Source organism: Hevea brasiliensis, chromosome 9 (genome assembly GCF_030052815.1).
Source record: "Hevea brasiliensis isolate MT/VB/25A 57/8 chromosome 9, ASM3005281v1, whole genome shotgun sequence".
Taxonomy (NCBI): Eukaryota; Viridiplantae; Streptophyta; class Magnoliopsida; order Malpighiales; family Euphorbiaceae; genus Hevea; species Hevea brasiliensis.
Window position 1 is genome coordinate 16,074,984 of NC_079501.1, and position 24,993 is coordinate 16,099,976.

General features: G+C 34.0%; 4 protein-coding genes across 8 annotated transcripts; all 4 read left to right on the plus strand.

Moving 5' to 3' along the window:
* The first annotated feature begins 1,466 nt into the window (after positions 1-1,466).
* LOC110659366 (AAA-ATPase At3g50940) lies at positions 1,467-4,965 on the plus strand. Of its 2 annotated transcripts, none has more exons than XM_021817278.2 (3): positions 1,467-2,589; positions 3,390-3,731; positions 4,107-4,965. In XM_021817278.2, exons 1-3 carry the CDS (start codon positions 1,663-1,665, stop codon positions 4,785-4,787), a joined length of 1,950 nt encoding a protein of 649 aa, XP_021672970.2. In that variant the 5' UTR covers positions 1,467-1,662; the 3' UTR covers positions 4,788-4,965. The 2 variants fall into 2 exon arrangements, with proteins under 2 accessions (XP_021672970.2, XP_021672971.2); XM_021817279.2 differs by having other exon boundaries at positions 1,471-2,589; positions 4,110-4,965.
* Positions 4,966-11,184: 6,219 nt separating this feature from the next.
* LOC110659367 (uncharacterized) lies at positions 11,185-14,865 on the plus strand. 4 transcript variants are annotated; one of them, XM_021817283.2, is made up of 3 exons: positions 11,185-11,369; positions 12,753-13,615; positions 14,422-14,865. In XM_021817283.2, the coding sequence occupies exons 2-3, from the start codon at positions 12,756-12,758 to the stop codon at positions 14,594-14,596; spliced, it is 1,035 nt and encodes a 344-aa protein (XP_021672975.1). In that variant the 5' UTR covers positions 11,185-11,369; positions 12,753-12,755; the 3' UTR covers positions 14,597-14,865. The 4 variants fall into 4 exon arrangements, with proteins under 4 accessions (XP_021672975.1, XP_021672973.1, XP_021672972.1 ...); XM_021817281.2 differs by having other exon boundaries at positions 11,186-11,369; positions 12,748-13,615; XM_021817280.2 differs by lacking the exon at positions 11,185-11,369 and adding an exon at positions 11,377-11,907.
* Positions 14,866-15,934: 1,069 nt separating this feature from the next.
* On the plus strand, positions 15,935-19,307 carry LOC110659369 (transcription initiation factor TFIID subunit 14b). The gene is made up of 6 exons (XM_021817284.2): positions 15,935-16,280; positions 16,659-16,747; positions 16,860-17,081; positions 17,160-17,347; positions 18,332-18,453; positions 18,958-19,307. The coding sequence occupies exons 1-6, from the start codon at positions 16,155-16,157 to the stop codon at positions 19,057-19,059; spliced, it is 849 nt and encodes a 282-aa protein (XP_021672976.2). The 5' UTR covers positions 15,935-16,154; the 3' UTR covers positions 19,060-19,307.
* A 3,735-nt stretch (positions 19,308-23,042) lies between these two features.
* Positions 23,043-23,616, plus strand: LOC110659305 (protein SMALL AUXIN UP-REGULATED RNA 12-like). Its single transcript, XM_021817188.2, has one exon. It carries the CDS (start codon positions 23,139-23,141, stop codon positions 23,439-23,441), a length of 303 nt encoding a protein of 100 aa, XP_021672880.2. The 5' UTR covers positions 23,043-23,138; the 3' UTR covers positions 23,442-23,616.
* Positions 23,617-24,993: the final 1,377 nt, after the last annotated feature.

The window sequence follows — 24,993 nt, forward strand, 5'->3', positions numbered from 1 at the left end:
ATCTTTTTTATTGAATTGTAATAAAAAAATTAAAAAAATTATTTTCAGAACACATAGACCAAAGTGGTTATTACTTATTAGATTAATGTGTTTCAATAGTTATTTTTTTATTTAATAGAAATATAAATATGTTAAATAATAATCCATGAATTACACAAATAAAAAAATAATCCTTTCTCGATATAAATAAATAAAAATATTTAAATTTGAGATATGTTTACTTATTACACTTTAAAATTAAAGAAAGGATAATTAAATTATCCTCTAATTAACTATGTTTACTTTGTTTTTAATTTACTTTATTTATTCTTTGATCTTTCAATCATTAGATTAATTTTTATTAATTCATTTAAGAGTCACTATTGACAAAAATAAGCTTTGGCTATCAATATGGGTCAATTTGAGTCAGAATTGATAGTTCAATATCTGGTTAGGGAATGAGCTACAATCAAATTGGTGGGTCCTGGTTAAGTTGATTTCGATTTTTAATTAATTTTGATTTAATTTTAATTTTAATTTTTATTAATTTTTATTTTTATTTAAAAAATATTTAATATATGTGACGCCCTCTAAAATTATCACTTATTAAGAAAAATGTTTAAACTGTGGATACAAAATTAAAAAGAGAATTGAAATTAGTCTTTTTATTATCGAGCTAATTTTAATTTAAACCTTTAAATCATTAATTAAATTGATTTAAAATTTAATTAAAGTAGATCTCAGTCTGATTCAATATCTAGCTCGGTCCCTGACCAGATTTAGAGGTAGACTTTACCAGGAAACATTCTACCCTTTTGCGTAGAGCGTTTGGGGACTTCCACTTCTTGCAAACTACAGAGTATTTGCATGACATTTTCTTCTTCTCTTTTTAACTTTTTCCTTGACAAGTTCACATGGTTAAGAGGTGCGGGCAAGCATTAATGGACCACTCATCTCAATAATGTTTTAAAGTCAAATAATAAATTAGCTCTACGAAAAGGATTGGATTTATATTTTATGTGTGGTTATAAATCAATTTTTTTATATTTAAATTTTTATTTAATAACTTGATAAATATAATAATCTTAAAATTTAATAAATACAAAATCAGATCTAAAATGCTGAGAATTGAAAATGTGAGCAATGATTGAAAAAAAAAAAACATTTTTTTAAACTATATTATTTTAAAATAATGTTATTATTTTAATATTTTTAAAACTTTATTTTTTATTTTTATTTTTTTAATTAATATATTTAATAGAGTTTTTAAGACTCGAGAGCCTAGCTTGTTGTTCTGTGGTGAAGTTACCAACCTTGAAAGATAATGCTCATTACTTACAGCTTGGCTTCGCATATGCAAGATCAGCAAAATTTTAAAATAATAAGTTGAACATTCTCCATTGACCAAAGAACACTTTTCTTTCCCTCATTGGACAATAATGCAATTTCATTTACCTATCCTCCGTCACTGACCAGTACTCCCCACGAAAGATCACCAGCAAGCTTTCCTTTTCAACTTTTTGTGGAGCCTAGAGTTTGTGGAAATGCACTCCTTTTAACTTAAATATATCATCTATTTTGGCACTTGCCTCCTCATCGTTCCATAACTCGATGCACTATTTGAAATTAATAATAATAGAGATTTGCCAAGTTCTCTAGTGGAGAAGATCAAGATCAAGAGCTATGGGATCAAGTTTATCTGTGTTAGCTTCAATTGCGATTCTTCGTAGTTCATTCAATGAGTTCGTTCCTCAAGAACTGCGAAGTTACTTGTTGGAATTCAGTCGCCGTTTCTCGTCGGAGCATACCGTAGTTGTTAAAGAATCACACGAAGGATCAACAAACCATCTCTTCAATGCATTAGTTACATATCTTGGCAGTAATGCTTCCTGTACTTCCTCTGCCTCTGGTCCTCGACGTCTCACTGTTGGGAAGAACGAGAGCATGAAGGTTCTAACTTATGGTCTGGACAGGAACTCAGAGATTGTTGATGATTTTCATGGTGTTCCCATGAAGTGGGCATACTATACTGATTTCAACTCCGCACTTCATTATGAGTTGAGATGGTATGAGCTTCGGTTTCACAAGCGATATATTGATATGGTCAAGAACAAGTATCTGCCTTACATTCTTGAAATGGCGAAGAAAATTAAGGATCAAAATAGGGTTGTGAAGTTTTTCACTACTCGTGGAGGGAGAGACGGCTGGAGCTCTAAAGGGATCAACCTGGATCATCCCATGACATTTAAAACGCTAGCCATGGATGGAGACCTCAAGCAGAAAGTGGTTGAAGATCTTAATAGCTTCATTCGGGGCAAGGAGTATTACAAGAAGATTGGTAAAGTATGGAAGCGAGGTTACTTATTATATGGTCCTCCAGGAACTGGGAAATCAAGCCTGATAGCTGCCATGGCCAATTTTCTTAACTTTGATATTTATAACTTGAACCTGTCTGCTGTTAACTCTGACTCTTCTCTTGAGTATTTGTTGCTTCATATGTCCAATCGTTCAATTCTTGTGCTGGAGGATATCGACTGCTCCATCATGCTGCAAAACCGTCAAGCAGGAGATCATCAACCAGATAATAATAACCAAATTTCTCGGCCTCAGGTTCTATATCTGTCTACTTGGCTCTTAATATGCTAAAACTGTACTAATCAAAATCCTAAGAGATTGTCACAAGTTATATTTACATTTTAAAACTATTTATTATATTTAATTGTCTTCCTCATTTTCCTGCTTCACTTCGTTTTCCTCTTGTATTCTAGAAATGCTTTTGTTTTGATGATGAACATTAGCGTAGTACAGGGGGTTATGCAGGGCAATGCCTATGGCACTGTTTATTTAGTTATTGCTTTGGTACAAAGTATTTAACTACTTCTATTTTGATTTTAATATTTCTCAAGATTTATGTTCTTTTGAACCAAAAAGTTATTTTTCCCCCATTTGGAGGTCAAATAAGCCATGGTGGGTAGTAACCCATTCCCTTCCACAACTCTCATCACATCACTCCCACTGTACTGGTAGAAGGGAGGACTCAAATCTGAGACTCCTTCTCTCTTTATCGTTAAAGAGTGTAAAGACAAGAATCTGGTTTACGCCTAATTTGCAAACTAACCAAAAAGAGGTTCTTTATGAAAGGCTTCACTTAAGAAATTAAATGATCTTAAGCTTTATAAACCAAAATAAATTAGCAATAGAACAATGTGGGTGTGGCTAACACAAAATACAAGGCCTCTACAGGATATTAGCCATTCAATATGATGTTATATATTGTGTATTAGATCACTAGATCCACAAGATTTGACTTGAACTTGCTACTGTTATGTAGAGTGGGATGCTTCCAATTGTTTGTGATGGTGGAACCACTAGTATCCTAAAGCTGTGTTTGTTGTTGTTGTTGTGTAAAGGTAACACTCTCTGGCCTTCTAAATGCCATTGATGGCCTACTGTCCTGCTGTGGAGATGAAAGGATTATAATTTTCACTACCAACTACAAAGATCGCATTGATCCTGCCTTGCTAAGAGCAGGTCGTATGGATATGCACATATACCTATCTTACTGCACATTCTCCACCTTCAAGCAGCTAGCAGCCAATTACTTGGATCTATGGGAGCATGATCTCTTTAGTTGTGTTGAAGAGCTTATTAAAGAAGTTGAAGTTAGCCCTGCTGATGTTGCAGGGGAACTGATGAAGAACACAGATCCTATGACTTCTCTAGAAGGACTCATCAAGTTTTTGGAAATCAAGGTAAATTATGATCTTTTATATTTAATTTTACCATTTGCAATTGATTTCCCTGCTAATATGACATGATTAAGTTTCTTGATCACTTTCTGCTCCTTTTGCTTCTAGAGTTAGATTATTCTCTTATCTCCATGATAGAAACGTCAGTTGATGCCTTAGTTCATTAAAAGGTAGCATCCCAAAATTATAAGAAATCTCAGTTTTTTTGAAGCGTGAGATTGACTAAGATCATATCTTCACTGCAAGCTTCGGCGTGTTCAGTTGTGCATTCCTTGTGTGTGTATTGCAGCACAAGTATCTTGCAGAATACATAGTTCCATGCCCAACTTTATTTGTTGACTTTATTTATTATTTTTTTGCTGCCTGGATTGCCTCCAGCAGAAATCAGAAGCAAAATCCTTGGAATCACCTCCCCTAGGATTGCAAGGACATGAGATTAAGTCAGAGCTTGACAGTAACAGCCTTAACGAGAAGGACAAGCACCAACTCCGAAAGTCATGCAAGAACCCTGATTCTGGTGATAGCACCTTCCAAAACCAAAAAGAGGTCAAGTCTCCTGCGGCTTATTCTACTTCATTGAAGGAAAAAGAGTATACAATTAAGGCAGAATTTCAGCCTATCCTTGAAGCTATTCTTTCAAAGCATGGAGACATTGCTGCCAATTGCTCTTTGCACTCTCTTCAATGCCGTTCATCCTTCTTGGAGATTGTTTGTGGCATCGTCCATACACTACAAGCAACAGAGATAAAAAATCTACAACTACTTGAGCTCAAGTCCATGTTAAGTAGCATACGCGATCTAGAATCTGTGGAACTGGAAGTTGGCTGGCTTCGTCAAAAGCTGAATAAGATTATTCAGGCTATGCTACCAGTTGAACAATGTGACACACTACAGGAATTCAAGAGTGAAAATATTCAAGACATAAAGGAGATGGGCAGAAAAGCTGAAGCCTGCAACGCAGACACATTAACGCTACCGAAGGACACCGAAACCATCCCAAGCACTGATGCCAAATTGCGTTGTTTTTCCCACAAGTCATTGGTTGACGGGTTGCTTTGACTCCATTTAGCAGAGAGGTCCGAATAAAAGGGTCCCATGGTAGCACGTGTTTGGATTTGGCTATTATTACTATTAGCCTTTTCAAGAGTAATGGGTCCATTTGGTAAAGAAAATGGGTGAGTAATTCCAAGTTTTAGCAACTGTTTTCTTGAATAATTTCTTGTTTGCTTTTTGACAATTTGCACTGGAGTTGTTTTCATTCACCAAAACACCCATTTTAACAAGCCTCCATATAAAAAATATGGGTTAGCCAAAGAAACTTAAACTTTTCAATACCACTCAAAAGTACACATCCATTTACTCAAGTCTCATGTCATGGAATATTAGCAACCACACTGCAAACTTCTCTTACAAGCAAACTTCTCTTGCAAGCAAACTTCAAAGCATATAGGTAGAGTTGTCAAAAACATCAAAGAAAGAATACGTCCTTCCAAAATCAACTAAACAGTGCACCAAAATCTACTATTTGAGTTTCATTAGGGTGCAAGTAGTTGCCTGATGCATCCCTGGTTGTTAATAACCTGCAGACTTAGCAAAATGTGAAAGGTTTACTTAAAGGGCCATGCCAAAATAGGAACAGTGGATGTTTTAAGGACAGGTTCATAATTTTTTCTGATTCAACTGAACATCAACAGAAACTATAAAACTATTTACACAACTGCCAGACATTGCCTTCTAGCCCCTACATGAATCACCCAGGTGCATAACTTTCAGCCAGGCTAATCGTCTCTCACTTTTTAATGATATGAATGTCTTTCTCCAGTGCGCATTCTGAAACAAATCTACAGCAGCATTGTATGGAACATGATCAACACCTTGCATTCCATTTATTATTGCAAGGCAGTGGCCTATAGAATAGAGTCATCAGAATTAGGCATTGCAGTTCCTGCCAAATTTGATACAAAGCTTTGTGCTGATGTAGCATGTGCATTTGAATTCAAATCTTTAACCGCATCTTGGAACCGGAAGCTAATGACTGACATATGTTATGCCCATCCAGACAGTCGAAATTTGCACAAAAGCGTGAAATCATTTAGCATAGTTCCTCACTGAACTGATTACTCAACTGTAGTATGAATGAATATTGTTAGGCATTAATAAGCCATAAATCTTCACCAAACCCCAGAAACATTAAGGGTCAGTATCATGATTATACAGGCCATCTAAGAACGCAAGAACACCAAAATCTCACACTTCATGCTTGCAAATAAAACTGCTTCTAACATTAAAGAGAAAGCAAATATGAAGAATGAGTGGTTCACCTTCACCATTTCAAAGTCCTATATGAAGCAAAAAGAAAATTTTTTAATTTCCTATTACCTATTAAGCTACAACTATAGCACATTACATTTTAGACTTTAACACCACAATTGTCTGGTGTCCTCTGGCAAAGAGAAGTGGTTTTGTTTTCTTTTTTTAAGTGGAAGATGATTTTTTTTTTCCATAGTCTATATAGTTATATTTTTTCCCAACTTGCCTCTAGGGGAAAAAAAAGGTGTAAACTTTCATTTCTAAACAACTACAACAGCTTAAGCCAAGTTCAAATTTCTTCTCAGCAAAGGCTTATTTATAACAAATAAAGATAAAATAAATATTAACTTCTTCACATTTCTTTCTCAGCAACTAAGAAGCTATAATCTACCTTAAATTATTGAGGAAATGGTTAGAGAAAAGGAATAAGCTTGTTCATATAAGGTTTCTCAATAACTGAACAACAATCATCAAATACACCAAATAATCATGTAACTGTTTCACAGAGGACCTTTAACTTAATTTGAAAAAATAGGTATATAACTTAAAGTTTTTACTTTTTTCCCTTTTATTTATTTATTTTTCTTTTTCCTTTCCTTTCCTATCCTGAATCTTCACACAACCCATCATTTAACAGTTGAGAAAATAAATTAAACTATTCAGCCAAATAATCATATCAGTTTCGTTATACATCTTCCTATATAACTGTTGGAGAACAAGGTCGCCTCTAATGAGTTTGACCTGTTTCCTATTTACTAAAAACATGGACAATTACACAGGAAGTCCTCGAAGTTTACTTGCCCGTTCTAACTGAGTCTTTGAACTCTTTTTTTTTTTAATAAAAAAGAATCAAATGATTCCTTGTGCTTTATAAATTTACCTACACTAACCCTTCATTCAACTCACAGCATGTCCAAATATGCCAAATCAACGTGAGGGAAAATTGGGCCATGGTAGAAGGGATACTAGAGCAGAAAAACCTTCCTTGCTCTCCCACATGATGGAAAAAAGATGAAAGTGGCATAGAATAAAGAGATTAAATAAAGAAAGGGCATGATAGGGATAAACAAAGAGAGTGAGGGTTTCTTTAGATAATACTGTGGTTTTAGGTAGTTGCGTTTTTTCTCTCTCTTTTGAAATTTGAGAAGTTCACTTGTCATTGTGGATTGAGTACAAAGAGTACATCATAGACAGACAAGAATACAGGCAGGGCATTCATGGCATGAAGAAACTATTTGGTAATTTCTAATCCATATCATAATGCATGATTAAATTTATGTTTTTCTTATTTCAGAGGTTGATTATCATTTTACTAGCGGGGGGACACACGTTTGTGAAAATTCTAAACAATAATAGAGCTTTGGTGTCATAAGTTTGTGTCTGATGTATGATCATGTAGACAATAAAATCTCCATGATGGACTTTATAAATACCAATAGCCATATGGATAAATTTGATAAGAACTTAATTATAAAAATGGAGTGCAAGGACTTCATGTGTTGTCCCTATTAAAAACCGTCCCATGAAGACAGAAGTGGGGTGGTGAGCAGTAACCAGCCCACTTTTGCAAAGCCACTTGAAAGCCCCATACAAATCTGTAACTTGTTGGTTAAAGCACTTGGGCACAAATAGACATTTTTCTTTTTTAAAAATTTCCAACTTATGACAACATTCGGGCATTGAAGAACCAATGGAAGTTCTTTATTTTCTGCTAAGTGGTCTAATATTTTGACAAGAGAATTTTGGGCCCGTTTTGTGATTGAATTCGTGACCTATGGGCTAAGGGGTCGTTATTTTTTCCACAATAACAAGTCACCAGATTGAAATCCAAATTCTCATTAGCCAACTCTATAGTAAACAGAGCAAAGCAATACAATTTACCTCAATCTGGCGTTGGGTTCCTTCAGATGATGCTCCATTATCGGAAGGAGACCCAACGCCTTCGAAACGACATCAGACAGCTTCTCCAGTCTCTCCTTCTCACCAAGCGATTCGACTTGATCCCCCATTGACTGGACATAGCTTCTCCAGTCTCTCTTTCTCACCAAGCGATTCGACTTGATCCCCCATTGACTGGACATAGAGCCAAGTGATATTGCTTCTCATGCAGCTCCGCTTGCAAAATGGACATGTGAACTTCTTGGAGCTTGAACAGTACTGGAAACACTTCCAAAGACTAGGGTTTCGCAGACAATAATCAAATCAATCAGAATATATAATGATATACACAAAATGGGAACATATAGAGATGCAAATACCAGGGTTGGTGGAAGACATGGCCGCAGATGGAGATGGCATGGAGATTTTGGGTTAAGGGATTCGGATCTTAGGGTGTTTGGTTTAACTGTTGGCTACAGTTGATAACTGATAGACATCCAAACAGTTAAATTGTAGTGTTTGACAAGTTAAAAAAAATAGAACTGATAGCTGATGGGTAATAGTTATTTATATTTTTAAAATTATTTAATTATCTTAAAAAATAATTATTTTCTTATTTTAATAATAAAATAAATGATATAATATAAAAGATTAATAGTTATATATTTATTTAAATAATATAATATATTAATTTAATAATTATATATTTAATTTAATAATAAAATAAATAATATAATGTAATAAATTTATAATTTTATATTTATTTAAATAATAAAATAAATTATATGATATATACCCTTATTGGTCATTTCACATATTAACAGTAACAGCTAAATATAATTTTATTAAACACTTAATATAAAACAGCTATCATCAGCTATCAACTAACAGTAACAACTATCAGCTAACAGCTATCAGTTGTATTCAACAGTTAATCCAAACAGCCCTTAACAGCAGATAGAGTACTTAGAAAAGGAGCTGGTATCGATGTTGGCCATGGTCGCTAATTCTCTGCCTCAAATCTCAGCAACTATTTTATAACTGCTCGGGAAGACGAGAGTTATTAAAGGATGAAGAGTAAGTAAAATCAAGTTTTATCCAACCTTATCCCTCAGTTTTTTTTATAACCCGTTAAAAAGGCTTGAAAGAGGAAAAATGGCAAAAAAAAAAAAAGAAAAAGGTAAGGGTTAAGAGTATTTTTATTTATATATTTATTAAATTTATTTTTTATTTTATTTTTTTAAATATAAATAATATATATTATTTTTTTATTTTTATATTAATTTCTCCATTTTCAAAAATTAAATTTTTTTATTTATAATCCGCTTTATCCTTTTTTTTCCTTATTCTTTTACACCCTTTTATCCAAAGAAATTCTTTTGATTTTTTATCAGAGCCTCTTACATTTCTTGTTTCTTGGCTCTAACCCTTCTTCATGTGAAAGCTGGAGAGTGCCCTTTTTTAGCTTTTACAGTGTTAATTGGAAAAGAGAGGAAACTGAAGTAAATTGTTTAAAATTAAATTAATTATATGTTATGGTTGATGGTTGGTTAGTTTAGTTTAATTCGAACTGTTGGGCATACCCATATAACTGTTGAAAAGCAATTTTCTACAAAGAAAAGCAAAAACTCTTCCCCTATTCGAAGCTTCTTCATTTGAGGCGTTTCGATCTCTGCTACTGTCGTTCAGTGGTTCCCTCTGTCCCATCTAGGCAGGGGGGACTTCCTCCCTTATCCAAGACGTGGGTTGTGTCCTCCCCTCTCTGGATGGGGTTTGTCCATAAATAAGGTTATGAGTAAGAGATTTTGGTGGTAGACCCATGACTGCTTAGAGAGGACTTCGATTGGTCTACAATTGAGTTGTGTTGTTTGTTCTTGCATGTAGGTGGAAACTCCATATGTGCTTCGCTTCTTGCTCTGAGAGGGGGATATGTTTTAGGAGATGATGGCACCTCACGGGTCTCTAGCTGGCACTACCTCTCATGGCCAACCCCCAAAACTGTTGTTATAGTTTAGAGCTTTGCCCCATCACGTTCTGAGAGCTGTTAGTCTTGCATGCAATGGCGATCTGGGTTATATGTTCTCCATGCTCTGGTGCTTCATGGCTTTTCTGCTTGGTTATATGTTTTTACCTTTTGTGATGACGTATGGGCAATCGTTCTGCAGGATTTCTCCGAGCTTCATCGCCGTCTCCTCATCCTTTGGTCAAAAGAGCTTTGCCCCTATGCTCCATTTGGTCTCCTTTCTTTTTTCCAACGGCACTACATCATTGAGATTTGGTTTCTGCCCATTTCTTTTGGATTACCCGAATAGATTAGGGTTTTGTTTTATAAGGTTTGGGCTTATTTTTATCTGGGTTTAGCGGTACTTTGTAACTGAGCTTCTGTTATTGGGCTAAGACTGTATAACTAATTTTTCTTTATGTAATCTATCTTATAATAAAAAAAATAATTTTATTTTATCTTCGAGATAAATATTTAATTATTAAATGATTAATTCAATATAATTTTTTTTCCTGGATTCAAAGTTGACAAACTTGCCTTAAAAAATAAATTTTCAAAATTAAAAGAAAAAAGAAAAAATAAATAAAATTATACCAAGCCAATAAGGATTGGTTGATTTGATGAGAGTAAATCAATTGCTCATTAACCTTGGAGTTTGAAAACTGCTAACCGTCTTTTATTAGTATTCTATAAATTCTATTATAATATATCAGTGTGATTGGTAATATGGTACCGGAGGAAGAAAAAAAAAATAAACTGCATTTTAGATTTTTTTTAGTAATATTAATTATTTTAATAATTTTTTACTTTTATATTTTATATAAATAATTTATTTTAAATTTTTTATATAAAATTATAGTAATATAAAATTTTTAAATTTATATTTATTTCTATTTAACGATATCTCTATATTTTATTTGAAAAAAAATAGTTATATTCAAAATTTTAAATCATTTATATCATAAGAAAAAAAAAATCTTTTGCTCTAATTATCTTTTTGACTGCTCTTTTGCTCCAAATATACTTTATTTGGATTTTGTTTTTATTACATTACATTAAATTTTTTATGATTTATTTTATATAAAATTTTATTAAATTCTGATTTCAGCAATTATTAGTGAAAAATTTAAAAGTTTTTAATTTTATTAAAATAAATTAAAATATAATAATTGAAATAAAACAGCGGAGAAATTTATAAAAAATTTGGGGGTAAAAAAAGAGTTTTTATTAAAAAGAAAGGAAAAGAAAAGAAAAGTAAATAAATATTTTATTGCATTGTTATTCATTAGGCAAGGGAACGGAAAGAAAAGAAAGAGAAGACAAGAACAAGCCTGCCCAGTTAACTCTCCATCTTCCTTGCCCTTTCTCTGTCTTACAAGATCCCTGTTTGCTTACTATTTAATCAAGCAGAGCCAGAAACTAAATTTCACTCCATCCAATCAGAACCTAAGGTTTCGTTTCTCTTTCGAATATTTATCCTATTTTTCATATATTTTATTTAAAGTTTTACTCTTCAAAAATCTTTGCTGTGTCGTCAATTTCCCTTTTTTTTTTTTTTGTCGTTTGATGCATGTAATCGTACTGTTTTTGTCGATTATTGTCTTTGTGATTTAAATTGTAGGGATTATGATTTGAGAGTAATCCGTCTGTTCTGCTCTTGAATTGGCGACTTTTCACCTATAATTAGGGTTTATCCATGTTTGGGTGCTCTGTTAGTTTGGATCGTCTCATTGAGCTTTCAAATATCTGATCAAGCTATCTATTATTGGGTAATGGGTAGTTGTGGTATCAAGATATCTCTCCCTGACGAGAAAGGATGGAACTTTGTACTTGAATTGGCCTTTTATTTTCTCTGTGTTTTGCTGATTTTTCCTCCTAAATCTATCCTGGTCTATTTACTTTGTGCTGTACACTAATGGAATGGAGTATTTCTTGTGTGTTCATAAATCTGGAGGGCTAGGAGCATCAAAGAGTTGGAGGAACTTCCTGGTATACATTTTTGTGTATCTTTAGATATTATAAGGGAAGAGAACATTGTTGGCTTTTGGCTTTAGGAGAGTTATGTGATGGCAATTTTGTTTTGAGATTGTGTGAATGTTAACCTTTTGTCCGAGCTATTTCAAAATATTTAAAATTTAGGGCCTGTTTGGTATCAATTTTGTTCTCTCTCTCTCTCTTTTCGTGTTTTTGTCCAACAATGAAAACTTACATCTTGAAAAACAGGTTGATGAAACAAGCAAAAACCATTTTTTGTGGTTTCACGTGCTTAGCACCATGTTCTTTTGCTTTACAGACATCTAGTAACAACAACAAATATGTTTTAATAATACAATTTTTTTGATAATTGGGCACCAAAAGCCAAAAACAGTATTGATACCAAACAGCCCTAAAATGTGGCAATTTAATAGTTTGGAGAAGCGTTTACCATAAATGCATTGTGAAGCTGTGAAACACTAATAATTGTATTTGTAGTTGTATGAGATGAATTGTGCATACTATGGATAAAGCTAGTTTTGGGTGATGTTGCCTTGAAGTCTGTTTCAAAGCTATGCCTAGAAATATTATCCTTATTTGCAAACATTTTGCCATTTTCATGCCTTAGGCACTGTTAGAATTGCTTGTCGAGTAATCTTCTTGCTTCTTGTAACATTCTAAGAGCTTTAATATCCTTTATTCAGCTGTTAATTTTAACCTCTGTGTTCTATGATACTTTGCGCTTTTCTGAAGTTGACAGATTTTATGCGTCCCTTGTGTTTGGTTTGATACTTGAATTAGAATTGGTTTATGGCAATTTAAATTTGGAGTTCTCACATGTGTTTCATGACTAAGGAAAGCGCATGGCAACGGGAGAAGATGTTGATTTGTCAAGTTTGAAGTCTCAGCTAAATGAAACTCAAGAAATGTGGAAGTTGGAGATGGAACGACGCCAGTCACAAGTGGATGCATTACAGGCAAAGCTTATGGAGGTAAATGCTTGTATAAAGGGATCTGAGGAAGATGCAAAGAAGGAGTTGGAGGTTCTTTGGCGAAGAGTGAAGACCACTGCAACATTATTGACCTACTTAAAATCAAAAGCAAGAATCATGGCTATTCCTGATTTAGCTCATACATCATGTGGCATCAAAGAATTAGAAGGAGTGGGGCTTGTTGACAAGAACGGTGCACCCCTTTCTAGTTGGTCTAGATCTGTTGATCTCTCCTCTTTTGACAGTCCAGATGAAGAAACATGGATTAGACTTGGTGAGCAGCATGGTAGCCATGATGATCAAGATGAAGCTTATATTGGTGAATTACTCAAGTCTGTACAGATGGTAACAGATGTAATGGAAGCTCTTATTAAAAGGGTTCTAATGGCAGAATCTGAAACTGCAATTGAGAAAGATAAGGTAACATTAGGTCAGGAAGAAATTAGGAAGAAGGCAATCCAAATTGAGAGCATGTCTTCAAAATTAGAGGAGATGGAGAGATTTGCTCTGGGAACAAATAGTATTCTGAATGAGATGCGCCAGAGGGTTGAGGATTTGGTTGAAGAAACTTCTAGGCAGAGGCAAAGAGCTGCAGAAAATGAACAAGAGCTTTGCCGTGTTAAAAGGGACTTCGAATCATTGAAATCCTATGTTAGCAGTCTCATTAGTGTAAGAGAAACGCTTCTTTCATCAGAGAAGCAATTTCAAACTATTGAGAGGCTTTTTGAACGGTCAGTAATTTCGCAAGTAATAAATGCACTTGAGAATTCTTTTTATTAGTTTTCTTAGGGTATGGCTATAAGGTAGCAATGTAGCATACTTAAGTTTTCTCCAGAGTCCAACCTTCCTGCCAACTCCCAAATGGGGCAAAATCTTCAAAAAAATTCTTGGTGAACTGCTCATAGGCATGAACAAAATGAAAATTTCTCACATTTATAATTTTACATTTTCTATCAGGATTGGATGTAATACATGTGATGCTGATCGTATTCCTAGGGATTTTAGAAGTACTTAGTTCTCTTTTCCCCAAGGATTTGTCCTTGTTTGCCTTTGATCTTTTCTGGTGTAACATGTTTTCCTGCCTCATGATGGCGCAGCTAACTGATATTAATTTTGTATAATGTGTTTTCTTAAGTCATACATTTTCATTAGCCATTAGTAATTATGGTATTGCCCTCTGTACATGGATTAACCAAAAATGTTGTTGAGGGCCAATCCAAAACTCATCCTGACTATTGATTACTGTCAACCTAGAGCAAATTTGGTGGCTTCCTTACGGCATCTAAAATAGGCTTTAACATGTGTACTTGGTGATGTCTGTGTGTTTTTCTCTTGCTTTGTAGCCCAAAGGTTCCCAATCTGTAAATGTAAGGTCTTCACTTATATATAAGTTGTATCTGATTCACTGGAAGAGTGGATGGGCTATTTAATTTCCCTTCTCTCTTTCTCTGGTCAATGCTGTTTTTGTAGCCATTTCTCTTCTAGCAATTGCTTTACTAGCTGGATTACCTTAAAATCTAATATTGTTGTGGAGCAGGCTAGTTGCAAAGACAACTCAATTGGAAGGTGAAAAAATGCAGAAAGAGGCTGAAGTTCAAAAACTTATGGAAGAGAATGTGAGGCTGAGTGCTCTTCTGGACAAGAAGGAGGCTCAACTTCTGGCCATGAATGAACAGTGCAAGGTAATGGCGCTGAGCGCTTCAAATTTATGATTTAGTTGGGGCTGTCTTCTTCTACCTTGTGGTGACTTGTGGACGGTTGTTTCATTCAAAGCCGAATTGTGAATCCACCAGAGAAGAGTCGGGAATTGAGTAATACTGAATTGTGGAGTATCTTCAATCATTTTGCAAATTTTTAACATTGTGAAGAGCTAAATGAACATGTTTATTAGTACCATTCTTGTGCTGTTGGAAAACTCAAGCCAGAAAGCATTAATCAAAACAGTTGTTCCATGTGAATAAAAACTTGTGTTTTTAATTAAGTAGTTGATGATTTGTGCATCTTCACTGTATTTGTTTTGGATCAATTTCTATTCTGTTAAATAATTTCAGGCGTCTTGCATATGCTTTTTCCCTTCATTTTTTAAGGGTAAAATTATATCATTTTATTTTGATGTTCTTACAAGTAAAATTTTCAAATTTAATTATAAATTAATTTTTAACACTAAAGAATATTTTTTTCATTAGTAACTTAAAACAGCAATGTCAAACAGAGGTGGTGTATTTTTAACTTTCATATTCCATTACCCATTCCATGAACCTCAAGCCCCATTGGACAAAAACAAAGTTTAAGCATTAGTTAACAAAGTGTTTTAAAGCTACATCTGAACTATAAACCAAAAACTAGCCAATCTAAAGTCTTTGTACGTAAGACCCTAAACCTTAGCGCATTCCACCTAAACTCTTTCTTTCTTCTTCTTCTTCTTCTTCTTCTTTTTTTTTTTTACCTTAAAATCCACATTGCCAGGAGAACCACCGATCTCCTTCTTGCTCACGTTCACGCTCATCCTTTAAATCCTTACAAGGAGTCTAAAAATAACGCACCTTGCTTCTGGGTAGAAAGGAGGGTATACCATTCATGCATCAGGTGTTTACAACCAAATCCATGAGAGACCCGCTTATAGTTGAAGCTTCGGAGTGCAGGGAGGCCCTTCTTCTAGATAAGGATAAAGGTTATAGCAGAGTCAAAATTGAATGCTCTTGTGGTTATTCAATCTCTCGGAGTAAACCAATTCCAATTGATATTGAGGGGTGATTGAAGATATTCTTTCTCTGGCTTCTGGGTTTCAAGAGATGAGCTTCAGTTTTTGTTAAAAGATCTTGCAAAGGTGCCGCACACGGTCTAGCAGCAAAAACCTTGCCGATGCGTCTAGCACCTCGTCAACTTGTAATCCAAGAAATCAATTGAATCACTAACTTGGCTGTTAAAATTAAGCATAAATTATACGTGACGGGCGGATGGGTACAATATAATTTTGTAATTATAATTGTAAATATAGGGTATTTTTGATATTTTATATATTTGACCACTCTAACTAATGAAAAATACACTTTTAAAAAAAAAAAAGGAATCCACTGATCAATTTTGCGAACTTCTCATAATATATAGTTATTTACCCAAATGAATTTTAACCATTTTGGTCTTGGAGATTCATATGTTTTGGAAGCCCTATTTTGGTAGAAGCCTGATTCAGTGATTACTCTCCTGCAATTTTCCAAGCAGCAAACTCTAAAATCGAACACTGTCCAGTTACTATTGAGGAACGAGTGGATGCTTAACGCAGCCTTATTATCCGCGAGACCAACACCGGGCGACTTCCTTCCGGAAGATGATGGCTCTGCCGCGAAGCCTCAGCGCGTCAAAATTGCCAAGGCTACTGAAGATAGCGATAAGAAGGTATTCTCACTTTCTCATCTATACCCAAAAACCCATGTTCTCACTTCATTCTAACTTTTAAAACTGGTACTTCATTGTTCTTTTCATTTTTTTTTTGTGCCTAATTGTGAGTAAATCTAGTGTCAATATATGGTTGGATGATTATTTTTACATTTTTCTTTTTCTTCACTAGGTATGCCATTCTTTATCTAAAGTCTGTTTTATCAAAATTAACTGGGGAAATGGAATATGTATGGAACTGTGCATGGTTGGAGTGTGAGATTTTTCTACATTAAGAGGCAAAACTTTGATCTTTCGAGATTATGAGGATACGGTTTTTTTTTTCTTTTTTTTTAAATCTTTCTTAATAATATGTTTCTTATTCTCCCATTATTTTAGGTCGCGAGCAGGAGAATTAAAGATGTGGAAATAAGTGTTCCTGTGGTGCATGGAACAATTGCATTTTACCTTGGTCGAAAGGCCAGTGAGTAAGTGCTTTCTTCTGATTTCAGTGGAAATTCACTTCTGTAACTCCACCCCTTTTGCTAAATTCCTGCAATATATTTTATTTCCGTTTCTGATTCTTTCTCTGTTGTTCAGGTCTCAATCACATAAGTGGACAGTCTATGTACGTGGGGCAACAAATGAAGACCTGGGAGTGGTGATAAAGCGCGTTGTATTCCAATTGCATCCCAGTTTCAATAACCCTACAAGAGTGGTAGAATCACCACCTTTTGAGTTGTCGGAATGTGGCTGGGGTGAATTCGAAATTGTCATCACTCTTGTCTTCCACAGTGATGTCTGTGATAAGCAGTTGGACTTGTGAGTAGTTATCATGGTTACTTCCTTGATTTGCTTGACAAGGCAGGTTGATTAACAGTAGCAGTTCGATTCCTGTAGGTATCACCATTTGAAGTTGTACCCTGAAGATGAAACTGGTCCTCAGTCAACCAAGAAGCCTGTTGTTGTGGAATCCTACAATGAGATTGTCTTTCCTGATCCTTCTGAAAATTTTTTGGCTCGTGTGCAGAATCATCCTGCTATAATTGTACCTCGGCTGCCTGCTGGGTTTACCTTGCCTACTCCAGGTAAAATTTCGTGCTGCACTCTTTCTTATGTGGACTTATGTCCCAGTATTCAGTATGATTGCATTTCCAAACAATGATTGAGGCAGAGGGGGGCCAGCCAGGGCCATGGCCCCCCTAACTCTCTAATATTTTTATTTTGATGGTACAGATATTGTTATAGGCTTCCTTTGGATAAATCATCTGCAAGAAGAGAATTCATTTGAATTCTCACATAATCATGCTTGATTTGTATTTCTTTTAAAATGAATTTTTTTAAGTTAGAATTGAATTCTTTCAATCCAAAAATGAGAATTGACCAAAAAGAAATCAATTGGATTGAATTCTTGTAAAATTCAAGTTTCCAAACAAGGGAATAATATCAAAACCTTCTAATGTTGCTTCCCCCTCCCAGAAAAAAGAAGTGCCCCACTGTAATTTTTGGGGCTTATTGATAACAATGAGACAAGTAATTGCAAAGCCTAAAATAAGGGATAGGCAGGGTAACTAGCTGGTGAGCTTTTAAAAGTTTAGCTATGTATATATAATTTTTTGTTCTAAACTTTTAAAAGGCTCCTTTTTCATTTGAAATAAAATAAAGTAAAAGGAAAAAAAATAGCATCAGAATTTCTAATAGTACTGACAGTTTAAAAAAATGGATGTCATTTATGATTTTAATATTCATTGCATAATTTTTTGTCTATCTCTATTCATATAATCATTTCTTAGCTCTTTTGAGAGAGTTTTATTAGTTATATATGGTGCTTATTTTGCAATACCGATTATGTGTATACTTTTTTGCTATGTGATCTCATGGATCCATCCCTGTGTCCGAGCTTTGGATTGGACTTGTCAATGTTTAAGGGATGCTTCTTTGTTTCTAAATGTCAGGCACCCATATCCATGTAAAAGTGTTGGGCTTGGAGGATTCAAGTAGTATAGGCTTCACTATTTCACGAATGTTCACTTGCTAATTTGTGGTTATATTGCTGATTGTATATTTTGTAGCTCTTGTTGAAAGTATGTGTGGCAAGGGGAGAGGAGATACCAAAGATCATCCACTAAGTCACTGGTTTTTGAATTTTTCAGAAGCAGATGAGCTTTTGAAACTTGCTGCAGCTCGTCAGCAGGTTAGCATGTCTGGGTTCAAATGAACGTGGTCAACCAACTTATGATTATGCTCACAGTTTTATTGGTAGTTGTGAATTATATTGCTGCAATTTGACTTGGAAATTGTGATGATGTTAATCAAAGAATATAGGACCTTGTTCATTTATCAAATGGAGTTGCTTTCTGTTTATCCTTTATCATGTTTGGACTTTTCAAGATGATAAACTCTAAAAAATGATGCCCTATCCATTCCATTGTAATTTGTTGTCTTACAAATGTCAATAGTTGATATGCCTAATTCAACACAGTTGTGGAAGAAATGATCTAACAAATTTATGGATATCTTGGTTATGGGTATACAATATAAGCTTTTCTAGTTGCATATACTATTGATAAATGACAGCGCCACTTGAGTGGCATTTATTCTGTTTCATGCTCCATCTTGTCTGCTTGCTTGTATTGTTTTGCTGACAGGCTTCTTTAGTTTAGTCAAGATGTATTTCTGATGATACAAAATGTGATAGGTGCAAGCTCATATTGTTAAGCTGAGAAGACAATTGAATGTGATAGATGGGCTACCTCAAGGTCCTCAACTGTCTTTAATGGCCTCTGCTTATGATTTATGAATGTACATGATCAAGCTGGATTATTTTGGAACTTCTTTTTCTAATTTAAATCATGGAAGACAATTGCCCTTGGTAATGAGATGTGAAGCTTGTGGAATAGCCCACATCTATGGACTTTCTTTGCAGTGTTTGTTTTAGTTTTGCTAAGTTCTACTTCTGTAAAGGGCTAAGTATTATATTAGCAAAGAAATTTGTCAGAAGTTGTATGACATGTTCATCTGTCTCTTAAAGAGTTTGCTTGAGTAGAATGTTTGTAATGCTATTTTTACTGCTGATTCTTGCTCACCAATTTTTTAAATCCTCTATAGTAGTCTTGGGAGCTGAAAAATTCACCCCACTGAAGGGGAGACAATCAAGATAATTTTTTATTTTAATCAAAAAATTGAATGATGTAGGAGATTGTTGTACATTTTTATCTGTAATTTGATTCAGGAGTGAGAAAACATCCTCCTTTTTATTTTTATTTTTATTTTTATTTTTTTCCACTTCCAGCAGAACTAGAGGCTGAAGAGAAATCATGGATAACCCCGGAAACACTTGCCCATACCAAGTGCATTGCACCTAACTTATGGATGAGTGCCAACTGCCAAGTGCTTTATGCTTAATTGCCATGGACATATTTGAGTGTCACACGCTCCTTTATGCTTGATATATTATCCGTTCATTAGTTTGGTTTAATGCACTGTTTAGGCAAGATTTTTCGCTAACCATCTCTTTTGGTCAAAGTTTCTCCTCTCTCTCCTTTCAAAAATACTCTTGATAATCATTGGTTCATCAAAGTTTTGCACAGGTGCGGAGGGAAGGGGGCAGGTGGGGGCCATGGCCTCCCAACCCTCCTGAATGTTCTTTGGTGCGTATATATAAAAATTTAATTTATTTTAATTATTGCTTCCCCAAAATAATTTATATTATCTTTCATAACATTAAATTATTAAAATTATTTATTTATTATTTATTATATGTTCAATAAATGTTTATAACATTAATACCTTTTAAAAAAAATTAGTTATACTCTGTTAGACAATTTTTGAATATATAAAAATACATAAATAATTAGTGTAATTAATATTTTTTGGAATTAATTTTATTATAACATTGGCCCCTAAAACAATTTTTGGACTCCGCCTGGTTTTGCATACTGATCAATGCATGTGGATAAATTTTAATTGCCAATCCATCTGGTTTCGTGGCTCTGTAAAATTCACATGGGGAGATCAACATCTGATGATTTCTTTGTTAAAAAGCCAATTCATGAAAAAGATAACGCTGACTTGTCAAGGCAGTTTAAGGGGAAGAGCCTCTCTTAAATAATTTCCAGTGAAAATATCAGAGGACTGGATTGGCATATTGAAGGTTTCTTGGGCAATTGGGATAACTTTGCATTGCCTATTTGATTTGTCTCTGTTAAGTGGTTTCAAGACAAAGGTAACATGGCCTTCACATGGTAATCATTTGCCAGGGTCACCGTCCACCAAAGGAATTGCTTTCTGTTGATTATCTGTCAAGAGTTTTTGGCCTCTTAAGTGAAAATGATGGCCATCCTCCTATTTGTATGTCTCAATTGCCTACTTATTTTAGTTCACACGTATTCTAATATCTTCCTTTATGCTATTCTTTTATTCTTCATATTTGAACTGCAGTAATGTCAGCCTGGTTAATCGAGTAATTTCAGCAGATTAATCGAGCGCAACCACTTGTATCAGTGTCTGATGTGTGATGCCTGGAGATTCACATGACAAATTGTTTTTGGTGTTGCATTGCAGGAATGCCTGTCCATTGGAATGAGAAAGAAAACAAAAGCGATACACAGCAAAGCCAGACTGATCTTGTAAGTTTTAAGCTTTTAAAGGTAGCTTTATGAGCCTTAGAACATGAGAAATAATTCGTGTCATTCCCACGAAGGCTGAAGATACTGGTGGTGCTGAGTTTTAGGAGGAATAAGTGTCGGCTTGCTTCTTTTCCTATATGTGGCTATGTGTTGTTTGCAATGTTATTTAGTTTAGGCAGGGACACATGGGTAGTCCTACCCTCTGTTCATGCAGATTTGTTCTGAAAACTGATCAACATCGACAACACGGAAGAGTTTTGACATCATTCTACGCTTAATTTGTGCCAACATAATCCCAATTTGTGTCTAAGGAGAGCATAGTTTTTAGTTGACTATTAAGGCAGGTTAGCCAAAAATGGAATTGATCGGGCAGCGGGGTTGGATTCTATTCGAGGTGGGCCTTCAAATTACTAAATCAATCTTTTGTTTATCTCGGTTCGAATTGGTATTCTTTTTCCTGGAAATCTTTGTTCAATATATATTACAGCAGTGGATCAGTTTAAAGAAGATTGCTTCTTGTTTGAAGATTGTAGTAATATTCATTGGATTAGGTTGGTAAACATTACAACTGGCCTTAAAAATAGTATGCAAAAGAAGTTAAGGCGTAGGCCCAATTACAGAGACAACCCCAAAAAGCCTAACAAGACCCAGAGCCCTAAATGACAGGTCCAGGAAGGAAGCCCAGACCTGAAGATCCTGTTCCAGTGCTCCATCTTCTTCCACACGATTCCGCTGGAAACCCAGAAGAGTAGCCACAAGGGCTCTGTAGATAGGATCACTGGATCAATAAATTTTTGTTCGATTTATGTACCCTACACCCAATATTACATAAAATTTTTAATGGTCGAATATGTTCAAATTCAAGTAACTTTCAAAATAATTTGAAATGATAGTAGTAAAAGTTAAAATAATTAGAAAAATCACATCCACAATCTAAAACAAAATTTAAAATATCCATCTATTTTCGATACTATAATTTGAGAAGCTGAAGGGTTTTTAATTATTTATTTATTTATTTATTTTGAGAAGGTGAAATTGAAACTCAAATAACAATTAGATTACCAGCTCAATTAGTTTGCCAAATATGAAGAGACCAAAAATTAAGCACAATTTGGTTGGCCTGACCTCTCTCCGCACTCCTGCTCCAAAATTTACCAAAAAATCTCTAGCTTGACATGACCCTAAGCAATATCAACAACAAATTAAAGGGGACCATAGCCTTGGATATTATCCTTAATTTTCCAACATTTAATCTCAATATAATCAGTACGCTCATTTTTGTACCTCTCTATGTAGTGGTTTCAATAAAACCAGCACTATTCCGCTCAAAATCATTATGCAAAAGATATAAGGAGTGGAGAAGTCTAAAATTTAAAAATTTTTTCATTTTTAAAATAATTTATTTTTATCGTGAAAAAGAAAAATGACTACTTTATACTATGTAAATCATCGATTATTTTTCAATCCATTAAGACTTCATTAAATAATCAAAAAAAAAATTCATTTCTCTGTTAAAGTTGAATGTTAACTAAATGGTTATCTCAACTATAAATAGACTTTTGTTTTGATAAGTAGATAAATTTTATCAATAAATTTAGGAAAAACTTAGTAAGTGAAGTTCAGTTAGAACCCCTGGTCATTAAACCTCTAGGAATCAAGATTTTTAAATTCAATCTATAAATTCAAGTTGAACATTTATGTATGCATAATTTAAAAAGAAAAAAAAAGATTTGGAAAGAAAAATAATCCAAAGATATAAAAAAGAAAAGGGTTATAATATAATCTATCATCCATGCATAATGAAAAAAATATAAATGCACATGTGAATGGATAAAATTAAAGCACTTGTCCTAAAAAAAGGCACAATGAGACGACAACTAAAATTATATATAAAACATAAAGTAATTTTCCAACCTTAGAATTATATTATTCCAATGGAGTACAAGAGTTAGAAAAACTTGACAGGGAAAATAATGAGAAAAAGGGTCCCTTGACGTCTTTAGAGGAGGCAACAAGGTAGGATAAGTGCCTATGGGTTGGAACCTGCTTTCCCTTGCATACAATCACCTTCAAAACACTCGTGGTCTATTCTTTGCCGCCACAGACCACATGTCTTTGTTTCAAACCCAAACACAAACTCCACCCATAATAAATACCCTCTTAAGTCTCAAGCCCCCTTCAATCCTTCTCCACTACCTGCACTTCTCTTTTCTTTAGCCCTCTCTTTTTTCCCCCACCACCAAAATTAAACATGGCCATAAGAAAATCCAACAAGTTACCCCAAACAGCAGCTCTCAAACAAATTCTCAAGAGAAAGAAACAAGTGTATGATGAGCAACAGGGGCTTCCTGATGATGTACCAAAAGGTCACTTCGCTGTCTACGTAGGGGAGAATAGAGGCAGATATATTATTCCAATATCATGGTTGGATCACCCTGAGTTTCAGAGTTTGCTTCAAAGAGCTGAAGAAGAGTTTGGCTTTAAACATGAGATGGGTCTTACCATTCCTTGCGAAGAAGTTGTTTTTCGCTCCCTCACAGCTATGATCGGATAATATGTGGAAGGACAAGTACTGAACAAATTTCATTTGATATTTAGGGTTGTTTGTTGATGGAGAACTGAGCATTATAATTTGTTTAACCCAGCTAGCAGTTAGATGTCCATGTAAAATTTTTCTTATCACTATGCTTCTCAAAGGATTGATTAATGAAATGTTTCTTATTGGGGATATCTTTTTTTTTTTTTTTAACTTTCTTTCGTTCCATGATACAAAATAATTAAAAAACCGAACGCTGTATGTATCCGTGTGGGTATCCGTATGTTTATATAACAAATAAGAATTTCTCGTTGTTATATATTAAATTATGGGTGTCGATTGAAACCCTCTTTATATTCTCATAACTTTTACAGGGTATAAGACTATTAGCCTAAATATATTATCATTGACAATTTTTTTCCCCCAGTGTCCTTTCATCTACTGGGTATGTGTTGCAGTTTAGCTAGTAGTTTTAGAGCTTCAGGGTTTTGTGATGTGTTGCCGGGTTTGAGAGGAAAAAGCCTGCAATGGTGCAATTAGTGAACAAAATGCTTTGCTTGGAAAACTACAGAAGCAAAAGTAGACGGAAAACAAGGAGAAATTTTTGTTTAGATTTGGTTATTATGAATATGAATCTAGCAAATACGTTAAATATAAATATTTAATAGGTAGATTTATCATATATTATATATTTTTATTTCAAGATAGAATGACATAAATAAGAAAAATATAAGTTAAATGGATATTGCAAAAGGTCGCTTTTCAATGGATAAATTATCTTTTTTTTTTTTTTTTTTTTTGACCGGGGTAATGCTTGAGAAAAAGAAAAGAATTTATTAAGTGCTGAAGTGGTAATTATTGTCTATTTCGCAAAATATTGCGTTTGTAAGAAAATCGTTTTCTTATTGGCTGGCATGCTTTATCTTGCATGGACTACGTACGGACACATGCGATGGTCCAACAATTCAACGGTTGAGATTTGTGTGCATGTCCTTAATATATTAATTTTGGTTGAAAGGTTAATTAATTAATGATAAAAATAAAATAAAAATTTAGTCAAGCATGAATTATGATAATTTATTTTATATTATATCTTTAATATTGTGTTTATTACAGCGTCGACTATATTTCATGTATAATAAAATATTCTAATAAAAGCTATTGTTAATTCATTTAAAATTAGAGAATAATGTTATTATAATTAAAAATATAACTACATATCGACACAATCATCAAACAATTAGTGACTACTATAAGCTTTTGCTGATTAAAAATGGTTTACGTTTTCCCATTTTCTTTTTCTTTAATAAGAAGGATTTTATTTATTATATAACTTTTAATAAAATTAATATTGTATAACGATGATTTTATTGTTAAATTGTAAAATTCTTGGGGATGTATATATTTATTGAATGGTTCAGATTAACACAATATAAAAAATAAATAGAATTTAATATTTAAATTAAAAGAAATATATATATGAATGAAGAAAAACATTAGGCCAGCTGGAGAAAGCGATTAGGACCAAACTAGAATAATAGAAGTTTTAAGCGTGAACGGGAACCACATG